The 15237-nt window shown below is 46.8% G+C and overlaps 1 protein-coding gene across 4 annotated transcripts in view; it reads right to left on the reverse strand.

Moving 5' to 3' along the window:
* Positions 1–15237, reverse strand: part of LOC139563805 (spectrin beta chain, erythrocytic-like) — a 90497-nt gene that overhangs the window by 38904 nt on the left and 36356 nt on the right. For all 4 annotated transcript variants that reach the window (XM_071382728.1, XM_071382726.1, XM_071382729.1 and 1 more), the window contains 14 exons: positions 11696–11799; positions 11237–11317; positions 9078–9193; positions 8746–8858; positions 8295–8482; positions 7980–8097; positions 6314–6472; positions 5389–5691; positions 3307–3457; positions 2341–2480; positions 1906–2109; positions 1458–1733; positions 730–980; positions 3–140 (listed from right to left, as the gene is read on the reverse strand). In XM_071382728.1, the coding sequence (XP_071238829.1) occupies positions 3–140; positions 730–980; positions 1458–1733; positions 1906–2109; positions 2341–2480; positions 3307–3457; positions 5389–5691; positions 6314–6472; positions 7980–8097; positions 8295–8482; positions 8746–8858; positions 9078–9193; positions 11237–11317; positions 11696–11799 (2342 nt within the window). The remainder of the gene's footprint in view (positions 1–2; positions 141–729; positions 981–1457; positions 1734–1905; positions 2110–2340; positions 2481–3306; positions 3458–5388; positions 5692–6313; positions 6473–7979; positions 8098–8294; positions 8483–8745; positions 8859–9077; positions 9194–11236; positions 11318–11695; positions 11800–15237) is intronic.

The following is a 15237-nucleotide window of genomic DNA, read 5'->3' on the forward strand; positions in this document are numbered from 1 at the left end:
ACCTCTTATTAAGTCTCAACTGGCATTCCTTCACCTCTTTGGTACAAGGGTGTCTGCTGTCCTCAAGCTGCTTCACTGCTTTGTTGACATCATCAACACGCGTCTGGACATTAGCCATATCTGAACCAAGAATACTCAACCTAAGAAGAGAAAACATAGTAATCAATACATCATACAGTGTGCAGTAGAGCAGGGCTCATCAGCCACAGACTGCAAATTGACTGCAAGAAGCCCAAACAGATATAATATTTGACTAAAACATAATCCTTTCAAACCTTGCTTACATTGTTATACGATCACATACAGTACATTGTATATCTCTCTATTATGCATGGGAATACTTTGGAGCAGATTTCTTAAATAAAAATCACTTGGAGCTGATTTGGTGGTGTTTTTACAGTCTACATGTCGAACAATTAAAACAAATATTTAAAGAATCTATATTTTTTTACTCTGAAAACATGGATGGCCAAATAAAATCACCCATGGGCCAAATTCGGGCCTGCGGGCCACCAGTTGGGGACCCCTGCACTAGAGCAAATATACAGATATGATTGGTGTCAGATCTCTACAAATGTGGAAGTCGTGTTTAACATTGCAGGGACCCAAACCATATGATACGATCTGATAATCTGTGCAATTTGTCTGCAATGTAAGCAGAATGGTTTGTACGTGTTCTGCACCACTTCCTCTCCAACCTTCATACTGTTTCATAACTGTGGTTTGTACCTGTTCTGCACCACCTCCAGATCCTCTAGATTCTCCGGTACGTCCAGCCCCACCAACAAGGTCTCCTTCTGGCCCATCCACAGCTCACAGGAGTCTGTCTCACTGAAGATTGTGTAGAGGGCCATGGCATCATCCAGCTTCTTCTGCCTCAGGTCACACAGGGACATTAGCTCCATGTACAGGTCTCTGATGTCCTTCAGACGTCTTTGGATGTCAGGCGTGTTGCGCAGCTCCTCGGGTAGCGCCGCCGCCTGGTCAAGTTCAAGTGTATTTTAAAGTGTATTTGCCATATACATACATTGCTGGAGAAATGTAACCACTCTCAAATTCAAAGACAGAGCTGTGGATGCAAGTACTGACCATCCATGATATCAACATTATAGTTTTAACTATGTTTTTAGGCTATACAGTGTTTGTTTTACGTTTTACTTTGTTTACAAACATTGGAGTAAAACAAGCTTATATTTTGTACTATATTTGAACTAAGCTCATGAGGCATTTATAAGTTATATTCTTCAAGAATTGATGGGTGCATATCATTCACTTTTAAATCCAAAAATGGATGTAGCAACTGCTGATTGCACCTTTAAGTAGTACAGTAAAACAAACTAAGGTGTGTCCGAAATGGTACCCTACTCCTTACATAGTAAATTACTTGCCCTGGGAATAGGGTGCCATTTCGGACACACCCCCAATCAGCCATTCTGTCAGTCAGTTCATTCATTCACCTGTTTGGTCAGAGCATCGATGGTGGCTCCGTTCTTGGCGACATCGTTCCGGAGGTCTCGGTGTCTCTTCAGCAGCCTCTGGGTGGTATACTCATCATGGCCCATGTCATCACTAGTCATCTGCCTCTTGGCATCCAGCAGCCCGGCCTTCAGGTCTTCAGCGTCTCCCTGGAACTGGAAGAACCGCTGGGTGTCCTGGAGGTTCTGCCTTCTGAACGCTGCCAGTTCCTCCAGCTGCTGCCACTGACGCCTCACGTCCTCCATGCAATCCCCAACCTAATATATACAATAATAAAATATATTTCATTTAGAATTTTATCCAAAGCAACTTAAAGTACTGCATGCATACATTTAAGTAACGGGGACACCAGCAGGAATCAAACCCACGACCCTGGCGTTGCAAGTGCCACACTCTACAACCTAAGCCCAGCACCCTCTACCAACTGACCTGGGGCGCCCCGAAGTGTCTGGCCTGGATCATCTTATCACCCTCGTCCATGATCTCCTGCAGGTGTGCACGGCGAGCCCCCAGCTCGTTCTCGAAGGCACTGTGTTTGCTCTGCAGGACCAGCACACTGGTCAGGTCCTTGCCGTAGTCCAGCGAGGAGAAGATATGCTCTTTCTCCTTGATCCAGCTCTCCAGCTCGGCCATCTGAGATAAGACATAATATACTTTATTGTCAATTGTCTCAGATACACTAACGTTTGTATTTTTCCTTTATCCCAAACCCCTTGAGACACACACGTACACACAGAGAGAGAGTTTGGAGGACATGGTCCTCCGCAGTGCAGCACCAATGGAGTACTTTAGGGGTTAAGTCCCTTGTTCAAGGGCACAACCCTCCAGTTGCAAGCCCTTCTTTCCAGCCTCTAGACTACCTACCTCCCAGAAGAAGTTCCAGAGGCGTCGGGACTGCTCAAGGCGAGCGCGGCGTTGGGCCGCAAGGGCACACAGCTCCTGGTAACACAGGTCCAGGTGCTGCACCCGGTCCTTAATCACCTGGGGGTCACAGGGCTTGTAGCCTGGGAGAGAGAGGGGGGAGGTGGGTCAAAACATGACTTCATGTTATGCATTGATAATGGATCCCCCACTTTCCAATCTCAGGGCGGAAACTAACCACAAGACCACTGAGTTGGATTATACTTTACATTCAAATATATCTTGGGTTACACTTTACATGAAGATATATTTTGGTAACACTTTACATGAAGATATATTTTGGTAACACTTTACATGAAGATATATTTTGATAACACTTTACATGAAGATATATTTTGGTAACACTTTACATGAAGATATATTTTGGTAACACTTTACATGAAGATATATTTTGGTAACACTTTACATGAAGATATATTTTGATAACACTTTACATGAAGATATATTTTGGTAACACTTTACATGAAGATATATTTTGGTAACACTTTACATGAAGATATATTTTGGTAACACTTTACATGAAGATATATTTTGATAACACTTTACATGAAGATATATTTTGGTAACACTACATTAAGATATATTTTGATAACACTACATGAAGATATATTTTGGTAACACTACATTAAGATATATTTTGATAACACTTTACATGAAGATATATTTTGGTAACACTACATTAAGATATATTTTGGTAACACTTTACATGAAGATATATTTTGGTAACACTATATTAAGATATATTTTGGTAACACTACATGAAGATATATTTTGGTAACACTTTACATGAAGGTATCCTTAAAAAATATTGAATGTAACGTGTTACCCTCTTTTGTTAGATGATATGTACGGCCCGAGTACATAACAGGTAGCTAAGAGGGACAGTGGAAGCAATAGGAATGTTCTTACTATCTCCATTGGCAAACTTGAGAGCAGCCGCGTTGGAGTCGTGCACTCTTTCTGCCTGCACAGTGATGTCGGCCTCCACCAGAGCCTGCTTCTGGAGCAGCTCATCCACCTCCAACAGGTGCTTCCCAAAGTCAGGGGAGAGCAGCCGAGCCTGGGGACATGCCACAGGGTCAGAGGTCAGGGGTGAGGGGAGGGGAGGTCAGGCACAGAAGCATGGGGTGGCAAGGAGGTTAGTTCATTGAGATGGGCCAAACCTAGCAAAGGAATGTTGTAGCATAGCTTGCTTGAGCAGGGGGGAAACTATCGTAATGTATTTCTGCAGTTATACACTATGCAAATACACTGAGTATACAAAACATTAAGTACACCTGCTCTTTCCATGTCCTACTGACCAGTTGAATCCAGGTGAAAGCTATGATCCTTATTGATGTCACTTGTTAAATCCACTTTAATCAGTGTAGATGAAGAGGAGAAGACAGGTTGAAGAAGGATTGTTAAGCCTTGACAATTGAGACATGAGTTGTGTATGTGTGCCATTCAGAGGGTGAATAGGCAAGACAAAATACTTAGATGCCTGTAAACTGGGTATGGTAGTAGGTGCCAGGCGCACAGGTTTGTGTCAAGAACTGCAACGCTGCTTAGTTTTTCACACTCAACAGTTTCCCATCTGTATCAAGAATGGTCCACCACCCAAAGGATATCCAGGCAAATTGACACAACTGTGGGAAGCATTGGAGTCAAAATGGACCAGCATCCCTGTGGAACGCTTTTTTTCAGAATCATAACTTGGCCCATGCTGTGTCTGGTTCCAATGGCTTAGTGGGTTAGCTTGCAACACCAGGGTAGTGGGTTAGCTTGCAACACCAGGGTAGTGGGTTAGCTTGCAACACCAGGGTTGTGGGTTAGCTTGCAACACCAGGGTTGTGTTTAGCTTGCAACACCAGGGTTGTGTTTAGCTTGCATCACCAGGGTTGTGGGTTTGATTGCAACATCAGGGTTGTGGGTTAGCTTGCAACACCAGGGTTGTGGGTTAGCTTGCAACACCAGGGTTGTGGGTTAGCTTGCAACACCAGGGTTGTGTTTAGCTTGCAACACCAGGGTTGTGGGTTAGCTTGCAACACCAGGGTTGTGGGTTAGCTTGCAACACCAGGGTTCTGTTTAGCTTGCAACACCAGGGTTGTGGGTTAGCTTGCAACACCAGGGTTGTGGGTTAGCTTGCAACACCAGGGTTATGTTTAGCTTGCAACACCAGGGTTGTGGGATTGATTGCAACACCAGGGTTGTGGGTTAGCTTGCAACACCAGGGTTGTGGGTTAGCTTGCAACACCAGGGTTCTGTTTAGCTTGCAACACCAGGGTTGTGGGTTAGCTTGCAACACCAGGGTTGTGGGTTAGCTTGCAACACCAGGGTTGTGTTTAGCTTGCAACACCAGGGTTGTGGGTTAGCTTGCAACACCAGGGTTGTGTTTAGCTTGCAACACCAGGGTTGTGGGATTGATTGCAACACCAGGGTTGTGTTTAGCTTGCAACACCAGGGTTGTGGGTTAGCTTGCAACACCAGGGTTGTGGGTTAGCTTGCAACACCAGGGTTGTGGGTTAGCTTGCAACACCAGGGTTGTGGGTTAGCTTGCAACACCAGGGTTGTGGGTTAGCTTGCAACACCAGGGTTGTGGGATTGATTGCAACACCAGGGTTGTGGGTTAGCTTGCAACATCAGGGTTGTGGGTTAGCTTGCAACATCAGGGTTGTGGGTTAGCTTGCAACACCAGGGTTGTGTTTAGCTTGCATCACCAGGGTTGTGGGTTTGATTGCAACATCAGGGTTTTGGGTTAGCTTGCAACATCAGGGTTGTGGGTTAGCTTGCAACACCAGGGTTGTGTTTAGCTTGCATCACCAGGGTTGTGGGTTAGCTTGCAACACCAGGGTTGTGGGTTTGATTGCAACACCAGGGTTATGGGTTTGATTGCAGCAGGGGCCAGGTATAGTAAATACAGTATGCATCAATGTCAATATCTTCCATTTTGTAAGTTGCTTTGGCCATATTGTTATTTTATTATGTGTATTATTAGTATTATCACTGTACCTTCATCCCATCCATCCAGTTGATGATGTACAACATCTCCTGGAAGATCCTCTGCAGGGTGAGGTTCTTGTCCAGGCGTGCCCTGCGAGCTTTCAGCAGCTCCTGTAGGTAATCCCACAGCCTCAGGATGTTGTCCTTACGCACGTCGATGCGCTTGGTGTCGTGGTAACGCTCAGACTCCAGCTCTTTAGCGATGGCCACTATGCCCTGGATGCGTTCCTCGTAGGCAGCGATGTCCGTCTCGATGGCGTCGTGCTTCTTCTTAGCGGCCTCTACTGCCGGCAGGTCGTAGCCGAAGTTGTCCTGAAGGTGGAAGGTATTTCAGATGTGAAGAGACTGTTATGTATGTCTATCTTAATATTTGGGGCAGGTAAGTATTCTGACTTGAGATCTGTGCAAGTTTTCCACACAAGTATCCCACTGACATCAATGAATGGTTTACGCAAAGGTCCAAGTTGCATGCACTTATCTCAGCTTTGAATTGGCCCCAAAATGAACAGTGGGTGTCTGTTTTATTATGTTTTTTTGTTTTTTTTGCTGTCTACGTTCAGGTGAATTCCAGCTGTCAGCCAATCAGAATTCAGGGCTCGGACACCCAGTGTATAATAGTGGACATGTTAAGTCTAATATACCAAGGCTGCCAGCCAATCAGCATTCAGGGCTCGAACCACCAAGTGTATAATAGTGGACATGTTACAGTCTGATATACCACAGCTGTCAGCCAATCAGCATTCAGGGCTCAAACCACCCAGTGTATAATAGTGGACATGTTACGTCTGATATACCATGGCTGTCAGCCAATCAGCATTCAGGGCTCGAACCACCCAATGTATAATAGTGGACATGTTAAGTCTGATATACCATGGCTGCCAACCAATCAGCACTCAGGGCTCGAACCACCCAGTGTATTATAGTGGACATTTACCTGTGCCACCAGTCTCTGGTTCTCCATTAGCCAGGTCTCTCTCATGGAAGCCTTCCTGTCGAAGCGTCTTGCCATCTGCTCCAGTTTCTCCTGACGAATCAGCTCGTCTCTCAGGACACGTTCCCTCTCATGCTCCGCCCACTCCAAATGCTCCCAGGCCTGCAGAGGACAACATGGTTGATTACAAACTTTCAGGACGCTGTCTTTCAAAGATAATTCAAATATATAAATATATAACATAATATATAATATATATAAATAAAAATCCAAAACACTTCACAGATCTTCATTGTAAAGGGTTTAAACACTGTTTCCAATTCTTGTTCAATGAACCATAAACAATTAATGAACATGCACCTGTGGAACGGTCGTTAAGACACTAACAGCTTACAGACGGTAGGCAATTGGGGTCACAGTTATGAAAACTTAGGACACTAAAGAGGCCTTTCTACTGACTCTGAAAAACACCAAAAGAAAGATGCCCAGGGTCCCTGCTCATCTGCGTGAACGTGCCTTAGGCATGCTGCAAGGAGGCATGAGGACTGCAGATGTGGCCAGGGCAATAAATTGCTATGTCTGTACTGTGAGATGCCTAAGACAGCGCTACAGGGAGACAGGATGGACAGCTGATCGTCATCGCAGTGGCAGACCACGTGTAATAACACCTGCACAGGATCTGTACATCCAAGCATCACAGGTACAGAATGGCAACAACAACTGCCCGAGTTACACCAGGAACGCACAATCCCTCCATCAGTGCTCAGACTGTCCGCAATAGGCTGAGAGAGGCTGGACTGAGGGCTTGTAGGCCTGTTGTAAGGCAAGTAACACTACCGGCAACAACGTCGCCTATGGGCACAAACCCACTGTCGCTGGACCAGACAGGACTGGCAAAAAGTGCTTTTTACTGACGAGTCGCGGTTTTGTCTCACCAGGGGTGAAGGTCGGATTCGCGTTTATCGTCGAAGGAATGAGCGTTACCACGAGGCCTGTACTCTGGAGATGGATTGATTTGGAGGTGGAGGGTCCGTCATGGTCTCGGGCGGTGTGTCACAGCATCATCGGACTCAGCTTGTTGTCATAGCAGGCAATCTCAATATTGTGCGTTACAGGGAAAACATCCTCCTCCCTCATGTGGTACCCTTCCTGCAGGCTCATCCTGACATGACCCTCCAGCATGACAATGCCACCAGCCATACTGCTCATTCCGTGACTGATTTCCTGCAAGACAGGAATGTCAGTGTTCTGCCATGGCCAGCGAAAAGCTCAGATCTCAATCCCATTGAGCACGTCTGGGACCTGTTGGATCGGAAGGTGAGGGCTAGGGCCATTCCCCCCAGAAATGTCCGGGAACTTGCAGGTGCCTTGGTGGAAAAGTGGGGTAATCTCACAGCAAGAACTGTCAAATCCGGTGCAGTCCAACGGGAGGAGATGCACAGACATGGACAGTTTATTTCACTGTCAACAGGCTACTGTAAGACTTTGTTAAGATTCAGTCATTCTTGTGTCTTTGTTCATGAATAAATCACCCAGTGCTCGATCTACTGCCTCGGTCTCCTCCATCCCTGCATTCCGATGACGCCCCATAGCGTAATTAAGTCCTGAACCAGCCCACTAGATTAAACCTCCCTTCATTTTAGTATTCCTGCAAGTTTATATTCCTCACCCTGTTGAGATCAGCCACTAGAGCCCCCTCCTTGGGGGTATAGACTCTCTGGTTGTTGGCTCTCATACGACTCTGGATGGTGAACAACAGCACCTCCAGATTACCTTTCTCCTGGAACCTGGAACATCACAGACAAAACAATGTGTCAGAACCAGAATATATTATTTTAAAAGATGGGGGAAATTCCCAAAAATTCCCAAGTTATAAGAATCTTGGAGAATTTCTATAAAACCTTGATTTTTTTTAGGGAACGTTTCTGGAATTGTGCAACCCTAGTTGAGCCATATAGTAATACGGCAGGTTGATGTGACTGACTTGGGTGGTTTCTCCACTATGCGGTAGGAGTTGAAGGATTGGAGCTGCTGTTGGACCCCAGTAAGAGAGTTGGCCAGTTTACGGTTGTTCAGAACGATGATGGTCTGCTGTATCCATATCAGCAGGTCTGACGACAGGGTTTCGTACTTGTCAATCATCTTCTCTGTCTCTATGGCATGGTCTAGTACCTAGAGGATGGATACAGAGGGTTAGTTTACTCAAACACTAGGGTGTAATACTGTCACATGAAACAATGCATGCACAAATTTACACACACACACACACACACACACACACACACACACACACACACACACACACACACACACACACACACACACACACACACACACACACACACACACACACACACACACACACACACACACACACACACACACACACGCCAGTTACACACACAAACACAGTACATTATTTTTCCCATCCTCACCTTGCCAACTCTCTTCCCCTCCACCGCTAATGCCTTCATCTTGGAGAAGTAGTGGTAGAAAGCCACAACGTATGTGATGATGGACTTCTCATCTGGGTTCTCTGTGAACACATCTGTAATACAGACAGACAGTCAGAACTAGAAGATCACCTTGAGCTCAGCCCATAAAGACCTGAAAGGGCCGGTTTCCCGAACAGAGGGTCCTGGACTGAAAAGGATTTTCTACTGAGATGTTCCATTGAGTATGCTTTTTAGTCCATGACTCGGCTTAATCTGGGTCCAGGAAACCGGTTCTTAGTTCTAGATTGAGGGAACAGCACATTGTCACTCACCTTCAGGGTCTAACAGTTTTGCTACTCCAAGCGTCTGCTCTGCTACATTGAAGGCATTCTGAAGGTTATGGGTTGGATTGGACCTCTTCAGGCCACTATAGTCCACCAGGTCTGGTCTGAGAGAGAGAGACATAACAATGAGGATCAGTTATAGAACCCATTGCCCTTCATGGTTTTGAGGTCTGAGGTCCGCCCACCAACCAAGATTTTTTTTAAATGGGACAAACACCAAATTGAGACTGCATACAGAATTCTGCAAAAATATCCTCAGTGTATTATGTAAAACACCAAATAATGCATGCAGAGCAGAATTAGGCCGATACACGCTAATGATCAAAATCCAGAAAAGAGACGTTAAATTCTACAACCACCTAAAAGGAAGCGATTCCCAAACCTTCCATAGCTAAATTCACAAACACAAACAGACCCCACAAAGACCCAGGACAGCATCAAAATTAGACCCAACCAAATCATGAGAAAACAAAAAGATAGTTACTTGACCTATTGGGAAAAAAATACAAAATAACAGAGCAAACTAGATTGCCATTTTGCCCTGAACAGAGAGTACACAGTGGCAGAATACCTGACCACTGTAACTGACCCAAACTTAAGGAAAGCTTTGACTATGTACAGACTCAGTGAGCATTGCAACTTGCACTTGTTTTGGCAATGTAAACATATGTTTTCCATGCCAATAAAGACCTTCAATTGAATTGAATTGAATTGAATTGAGAGAGAGAGAGAGAGAGAGAGAGAGAGAGAGAGAGAGAGAGAGAGAGAGAGAGAGAGAGAGAGAGAGAGAGAGAGAGAGAGAGAGAGAGAGAGAGAGAAAAAGAGAGAGAGAGAGAAAGAGAGAGAGAGAGATGGAAAGAGAGAGAGAGGGAAAGAGAGAGAGAGGGAAAGAGAGAGAGAGAGACAGAGAGAGAAAGAGAGAGAGAGAGAAAGAGAGAGAGAGAGAGAGAGAGAGAGAGAGAGAGAGAGAGAGAGAGAGAGAGAGAGAGAGAGAGAGAGAGAGAGAGAGAGAGAGAGAGAGAGAGAGAGAACAGCCTCCACTCTTCTGTGAAGGCTTTCCACTAGATGTTGGAACATCGCTGTGGAGACTTGCTTCCAGTCACAAGAGCATTAGTGAGGTCAGGTACTGATTTTAGCCGATTAGGATTGGCTCGCAGTCGGCGTTCCAATTCATCCCAAAGGTGCTCAATCGGGTTGAGGTCAGTGCTCTGTGCAGGCCAGTCAAGTTCTTCCCCACTGATCTCGACAGACCATTTCTGTACGGATCTCGCTTTGTGCACGGGGGCATTGTCATGCTGAAACAGGAAAGGGCCTTCCCCAAAGTGCTGCCACAAAGTTGGAAGCACAGAATCGTCTATAATGTAATTGTATGCTGTAGCATTAAGATTTCCTTCACTGGAATTAAGTTCGTCTGGCATCCGCCTAACCCAGATTCATCCGTCGGACCGCCAGATGGTAAAGTCTGATTCATCACGCCAGAGAACGCGTTTCCACTGCTCCAGAGTCCAATGGCAGCGAGATTTACACCACTCCAGTCGATGCTCGGCATTGCGCATGGTGATCTTAGGCTTGTGTGCAGCTGCTCGGCCATTCAAACACATTTCATGAAGCTCCCGACGAACAGTTATTGTGCTGCCGTTGCTTCCAGAGGCAGTCTGGAACACGGTAGTGAGTGTTGCAACCGAGGACAAATGTTATTTACACGCTACGTGCTTCAGCACTCGGCGGTCCCATTCTATGAGCTTGTGTGTCCTACCACTTCGCGGCTGAGCCGTTGTTGCTCCTAGACTTTTTCACTTCAAAATAACCACACTTACAGTTGACCAGGGCAGCTCTAGCAGGGCATAAATTTGACAAACTGACTTGTTGGAAAGGTGGCATCCTATGACGGTGCTACGTTGAAAGTCTCTGAGCTCTTCAGTAAGGCCATTCTACTGCCAATATTTGTCTATGGCGATTGCATGGCTGTGTGCTTAATTTCATACATCTGTCAGCAATGGGTGTGGCTGAAACAGTCGAATCCACTAATTTGAATGCGTGTCCTTTTGTATATATAGTGTATATGGTTCTGTTACAACCAGGTTGTAACCAATGATATCATTCTGGCACAGCTATTGTGCATGATATGTGATTCTATCTTTTCTTACCTGTGTTTGTGTATGAGAGCGCTGAACGCCATGCCGTCTTTCCAACTGGTGGTGAAGTTGGTGATGTTTACGTTTGGATATCTGTAGAAACACAACAGGAAGGACAAGAGTCAATATCCCGGACTGACCTCAATCACAAACTGATCCCAGTAGCTAACAGGACTAATAAGATACACTAATCTCCAATGAACCTGGCTTTATCCTTTTGTGGTTCCAATGTCTCAGTGAGTTAGAGCATGGTGTTGGCAAGATCAGGGCTGTGGGTTCTACTGACCTGACAAAGACTTTGAAGGCCTATATATGTTGAAGTGTTGTATATAGGGGATGGGGAGTAGCAATATTCCGTGTGTGGGCCTCTCATTTCTTTATGTGGGTTCTATTGTCACATGGGCCACCAAGTTTCTCTGTCAATACTGACAGTTTCTGGAAATTGCTTTGGATTCGCCTTTTTTTACTCACCCGGCAGTCTTCATCTGGCACCAGAGTAGCAGAGCGTCCTTGGCTGTGCGGCTCTCCCGTTGAGTCCCGTCTACCTGTCCCATCTCCACCACAATGTCTTGGATCTGTCGAACAGGGACAGGAGGGACAGAGAGTCAACTACAGTAATGAATATGGAATTTACACTAGACTAGATAGGTCTTACGTGGAGACAAAACAGACATAACAAAACCTACATGTTGACGGACACCAAGACAGTTGTGAAGAGCGCACGACAACGCCTATTCAACTCAAATCAAATTGTATTTGTCACATGCGCCGAATTCAACAGGTGTAGACCTTACAGTGAAAATGCTTACTTACAAGCCCTTAAAACAGGTGTAGACCTTACAGTAAAATTGCTTAATTACAAGCCCTTAAAACAGGTGTAGACCTTACAGTGAAAATGCTTAATTACAAGCCCTTAACCAACAACGCAGCTAAAAAAAATAATAATAAATACAAATATTAACGTTTAAAAAATACAAAATAAACAACAAGTAGAAAAATATTTGATATCAAATTAAGACCTAAAAAAAATATGAATAAGAAATTAAATAAATAAATAATTAAACAGCAGGAGTAAAATAACAATAGCGAGACTATATACAGGGGGTACCGGTACAGAGTCAATGTGCGGGGGCACCAGTTAGTCGAGGTAATTGAGGTAATATGTACATGTAGGTAGAGTTGTTAAAGTGACTATACATAGATAATAACAGAGAGTAGCAGCAGTGTAAAGGGGGGTGGGGGGGGGGGGGGTGCAATGCAAATAGCCATTTGATTAGATGTTCAGGAGTCTTATGGCTTGGGGGTAGAAGCTGTTTAGAAGCCTCTTGGACCTAGACTTGGCGCCCTGGTACCACTTGCCATGCGGTAGCAGAGAGAACAATCTATGACTATTGTGGCTGGAGTCTTTGACAATTTTTAAAGCCTTCCTCTGACACCGCTTGGTATAGAGGTCCTGGATGGCAGGAAGCTTTGGCATGGGTCCTCAGATCCTCAAAAGGTTCTACAGCTGCAGCATCGAGAGCATCCTGACTGGTTGCATCACTGCTTGGTATGGCAACTGCTCGGCCTCCAACCGCAAGGCGCTACAGAGGGTAGTGCATAAGACCAAGCATATCACTGGGGCCAAGCGTCCTGCCATCCAGGACCTCTATAACAGGCGATGTCAGAGGAAGGCCCTAAAAATATATTTTCTTACTTCAAAAAAAAAATCAGCATTGTTGGTTAATGGCTTGTAAGTAAGCATTTCACGGTAAGGTCTACACCTGTTGTGTTCGGCGTATTTAACATGTGTCACGCCCTAACCTACTACACCATAGAGAACCAAGGGCTCGTGACACATGTCAAATACGCCTAGGGGGTAATCTAGTATATGTATTTCTATGTTGGTGTGCTTGGTATGGTTCCCAATTAGGGTCAGCTGGTAATCGTTGCCTCTAATTGGGGATCATATTTAGGTAGCCTTTTTCCCACCTGTGTTTTGTGTGATATTGTTTTGAGTGTCACGTTCCTGACCTGTTTTCTGTTAGTTTTTGTATGTGTTAGTTGGTCAGGACGTGAGTTTGGGTGGGCAGTCTATGTTTTCTGTTTCTATGTTGGTTAATGGGTACCTAATATGGTTCTCAATTAGAGGCAGGTGGTTTTCATCTCCTCTGATTGAGAATCATATTAAGGTAGGTGTTTTCACATTGTTTGTCGTGGGTGGTTGTCTCCTGTGTCTGTGTTGCACCATACGGGACTGTTTCGTTCGTTCGTCATTTTGTGTAGTCATTTTCCTGTTCGTGAGTTCTTCGTGTTTCATGTAAGTTCGTCGTCCAGGTCTGTCTACTCCGTTTGTTGTTTTGTTAGTTTCAAGTGAAGTTCGTGTTTTCGTGTTTTCTTTAATAAATAATGTCATATCAAGACGCTGCATTTTGGTTCAATCCCTGCTCCTCCTCTTTGGATGAAGAGGAGAGGAACGCCGTTACAGAACCACCCACCAAACCAGAACCAAGCAGCGCGAATTCGAGCAGTGGCCTGCTACACAGGATTATTGGAGTTGGGAGGAAATATTGGACGGAAAAGGTCCATGGGCACAGCCGGGAGAATATCGCCGTCCCAAAGCTGAGCTGGAGGCAGCGAAAGCAGAGAGGCGGCGATATGAGGAGGCAGCAAGGAGACGTGGCTGGAAGCCGGAGAATCAAGCGCAAGACCGGAGTTATGAAGGTACGCGGCTAGCACGGAAGCCCGTGAAGAACCCCCAAACATTTCTTGGGGGGGGGGGGCTAAGAGGTAGTGGGCCAAGGGAAGGTAGGAGACCTGCGCCCACTTCCCAGGCTAACCGTGGAGAGCGGGAGTACGGGCAGACGCCGTGTTACGCAGTAGAGCGCACGGTGTCTCCTGTACGTGTGCATAGTCCGGTGCGGGTTATTCCACCTCCCCGCACTGGTAGGGCTAGATTGGGCATTGAGCCAAGTGCCATGAAGCCGGCTCTACATATCTGGCCACCAGTGCGTCTCCTCGGGCCGGCTTACATGGCACCAGCCTTACGCATGGTGTCCCCGGTTCGCCTACATAGCCCGGTGCGGGTTATTCCACCTCCCCGCACTGGGCGGGCGACGGGGAGCATTCAACCAGGTAAGGTTGGGCAGGCTCAATGCTCAAGGGAGCCAGTACGCCTGCACGGTCCGGTATTTCCGGCGCTACCTCCCCGCTCCAGCCCAGTGCCTCCAGTTCCGGCACCACGCACTAAGCCACCTGTGCGTCTCCAGAGCCCTGTACACACTGTTCCTTCTCCACGTACTCGTCCTGATGTGCGTGCCCTCAGCCCGGTGCCACCAGTGCCGGTACCACGCACCAGGCAAATAGTACGCTTTGAGAGTCCAGTGTGCCCTGTCCCTGCTTCCCGCACTAGCATGAAGGTGCGTGTCCTTAGCCCGGTGCCTCCAGTTCCGGCACCACGCACCAGGTCTACAGTGCGCCTTATCCGGCCAGAGCCATCCGTCTCCCCAGCGCCATCTGAGCCATCCGTCTCCCCAGCGCCATCTGAGCCATCCGTCTCCCCAGCGCCATCTGAGCCATCCGTCTCCCCAGCGCCGTCTGAGCCATCCGTCTGCCCAGTGCCGTCTGAGCCATCCGTCTGTCCCGAGCCATTAGAGCCGCCCGTCTGTCCCGAGCCGTCAGAGCCGATAGTCAGTCAGGAGCTGCTAGAGCCATTCGTCAGACAGGATCTGCCAGAGCCGCCAACCAGACAGGATCTGCCAGAGCCGCCAACCAGACAGGATCTGCCAGAGCCGCCAACCAGACAGGATCTGCCAGAGCCGCCAACCAGACAGGATCTGCTAGAGCCGCCAGTGATTCATGAGCGTCCAGAGCCGTCAGCCAGCCATGAGCGTCTAGAGCCGTCAGCCAGCCATGAGCAGCCAGAGCCGTCAGAGAGCCATGAGCGTCCAGAGCCGTCAGCGAGCCATGAGCGTCCAGAGCCGTCAGCGAGCCATGAGCGTCCAGAGCCGTCAGCCAGCCATGAGCGTCCAGAG

The sequence above is a fragment of the Salvelinus alpinus genome, chromosome 34, assembly GCF_045679555.1.
Source record: "Salvelinus alpinus chromosome 34, SLU_Salpinus.1, whole genome shotgun sequence".
In the NCBI taxonomy this organism is placed as follows: domain Eukaryota; kingdom Metazoa; phylum Chordata; class Actinopteri; order Salmoniformes; family Salmonidae; genus Salvelinus; species Salvelinus alpinus.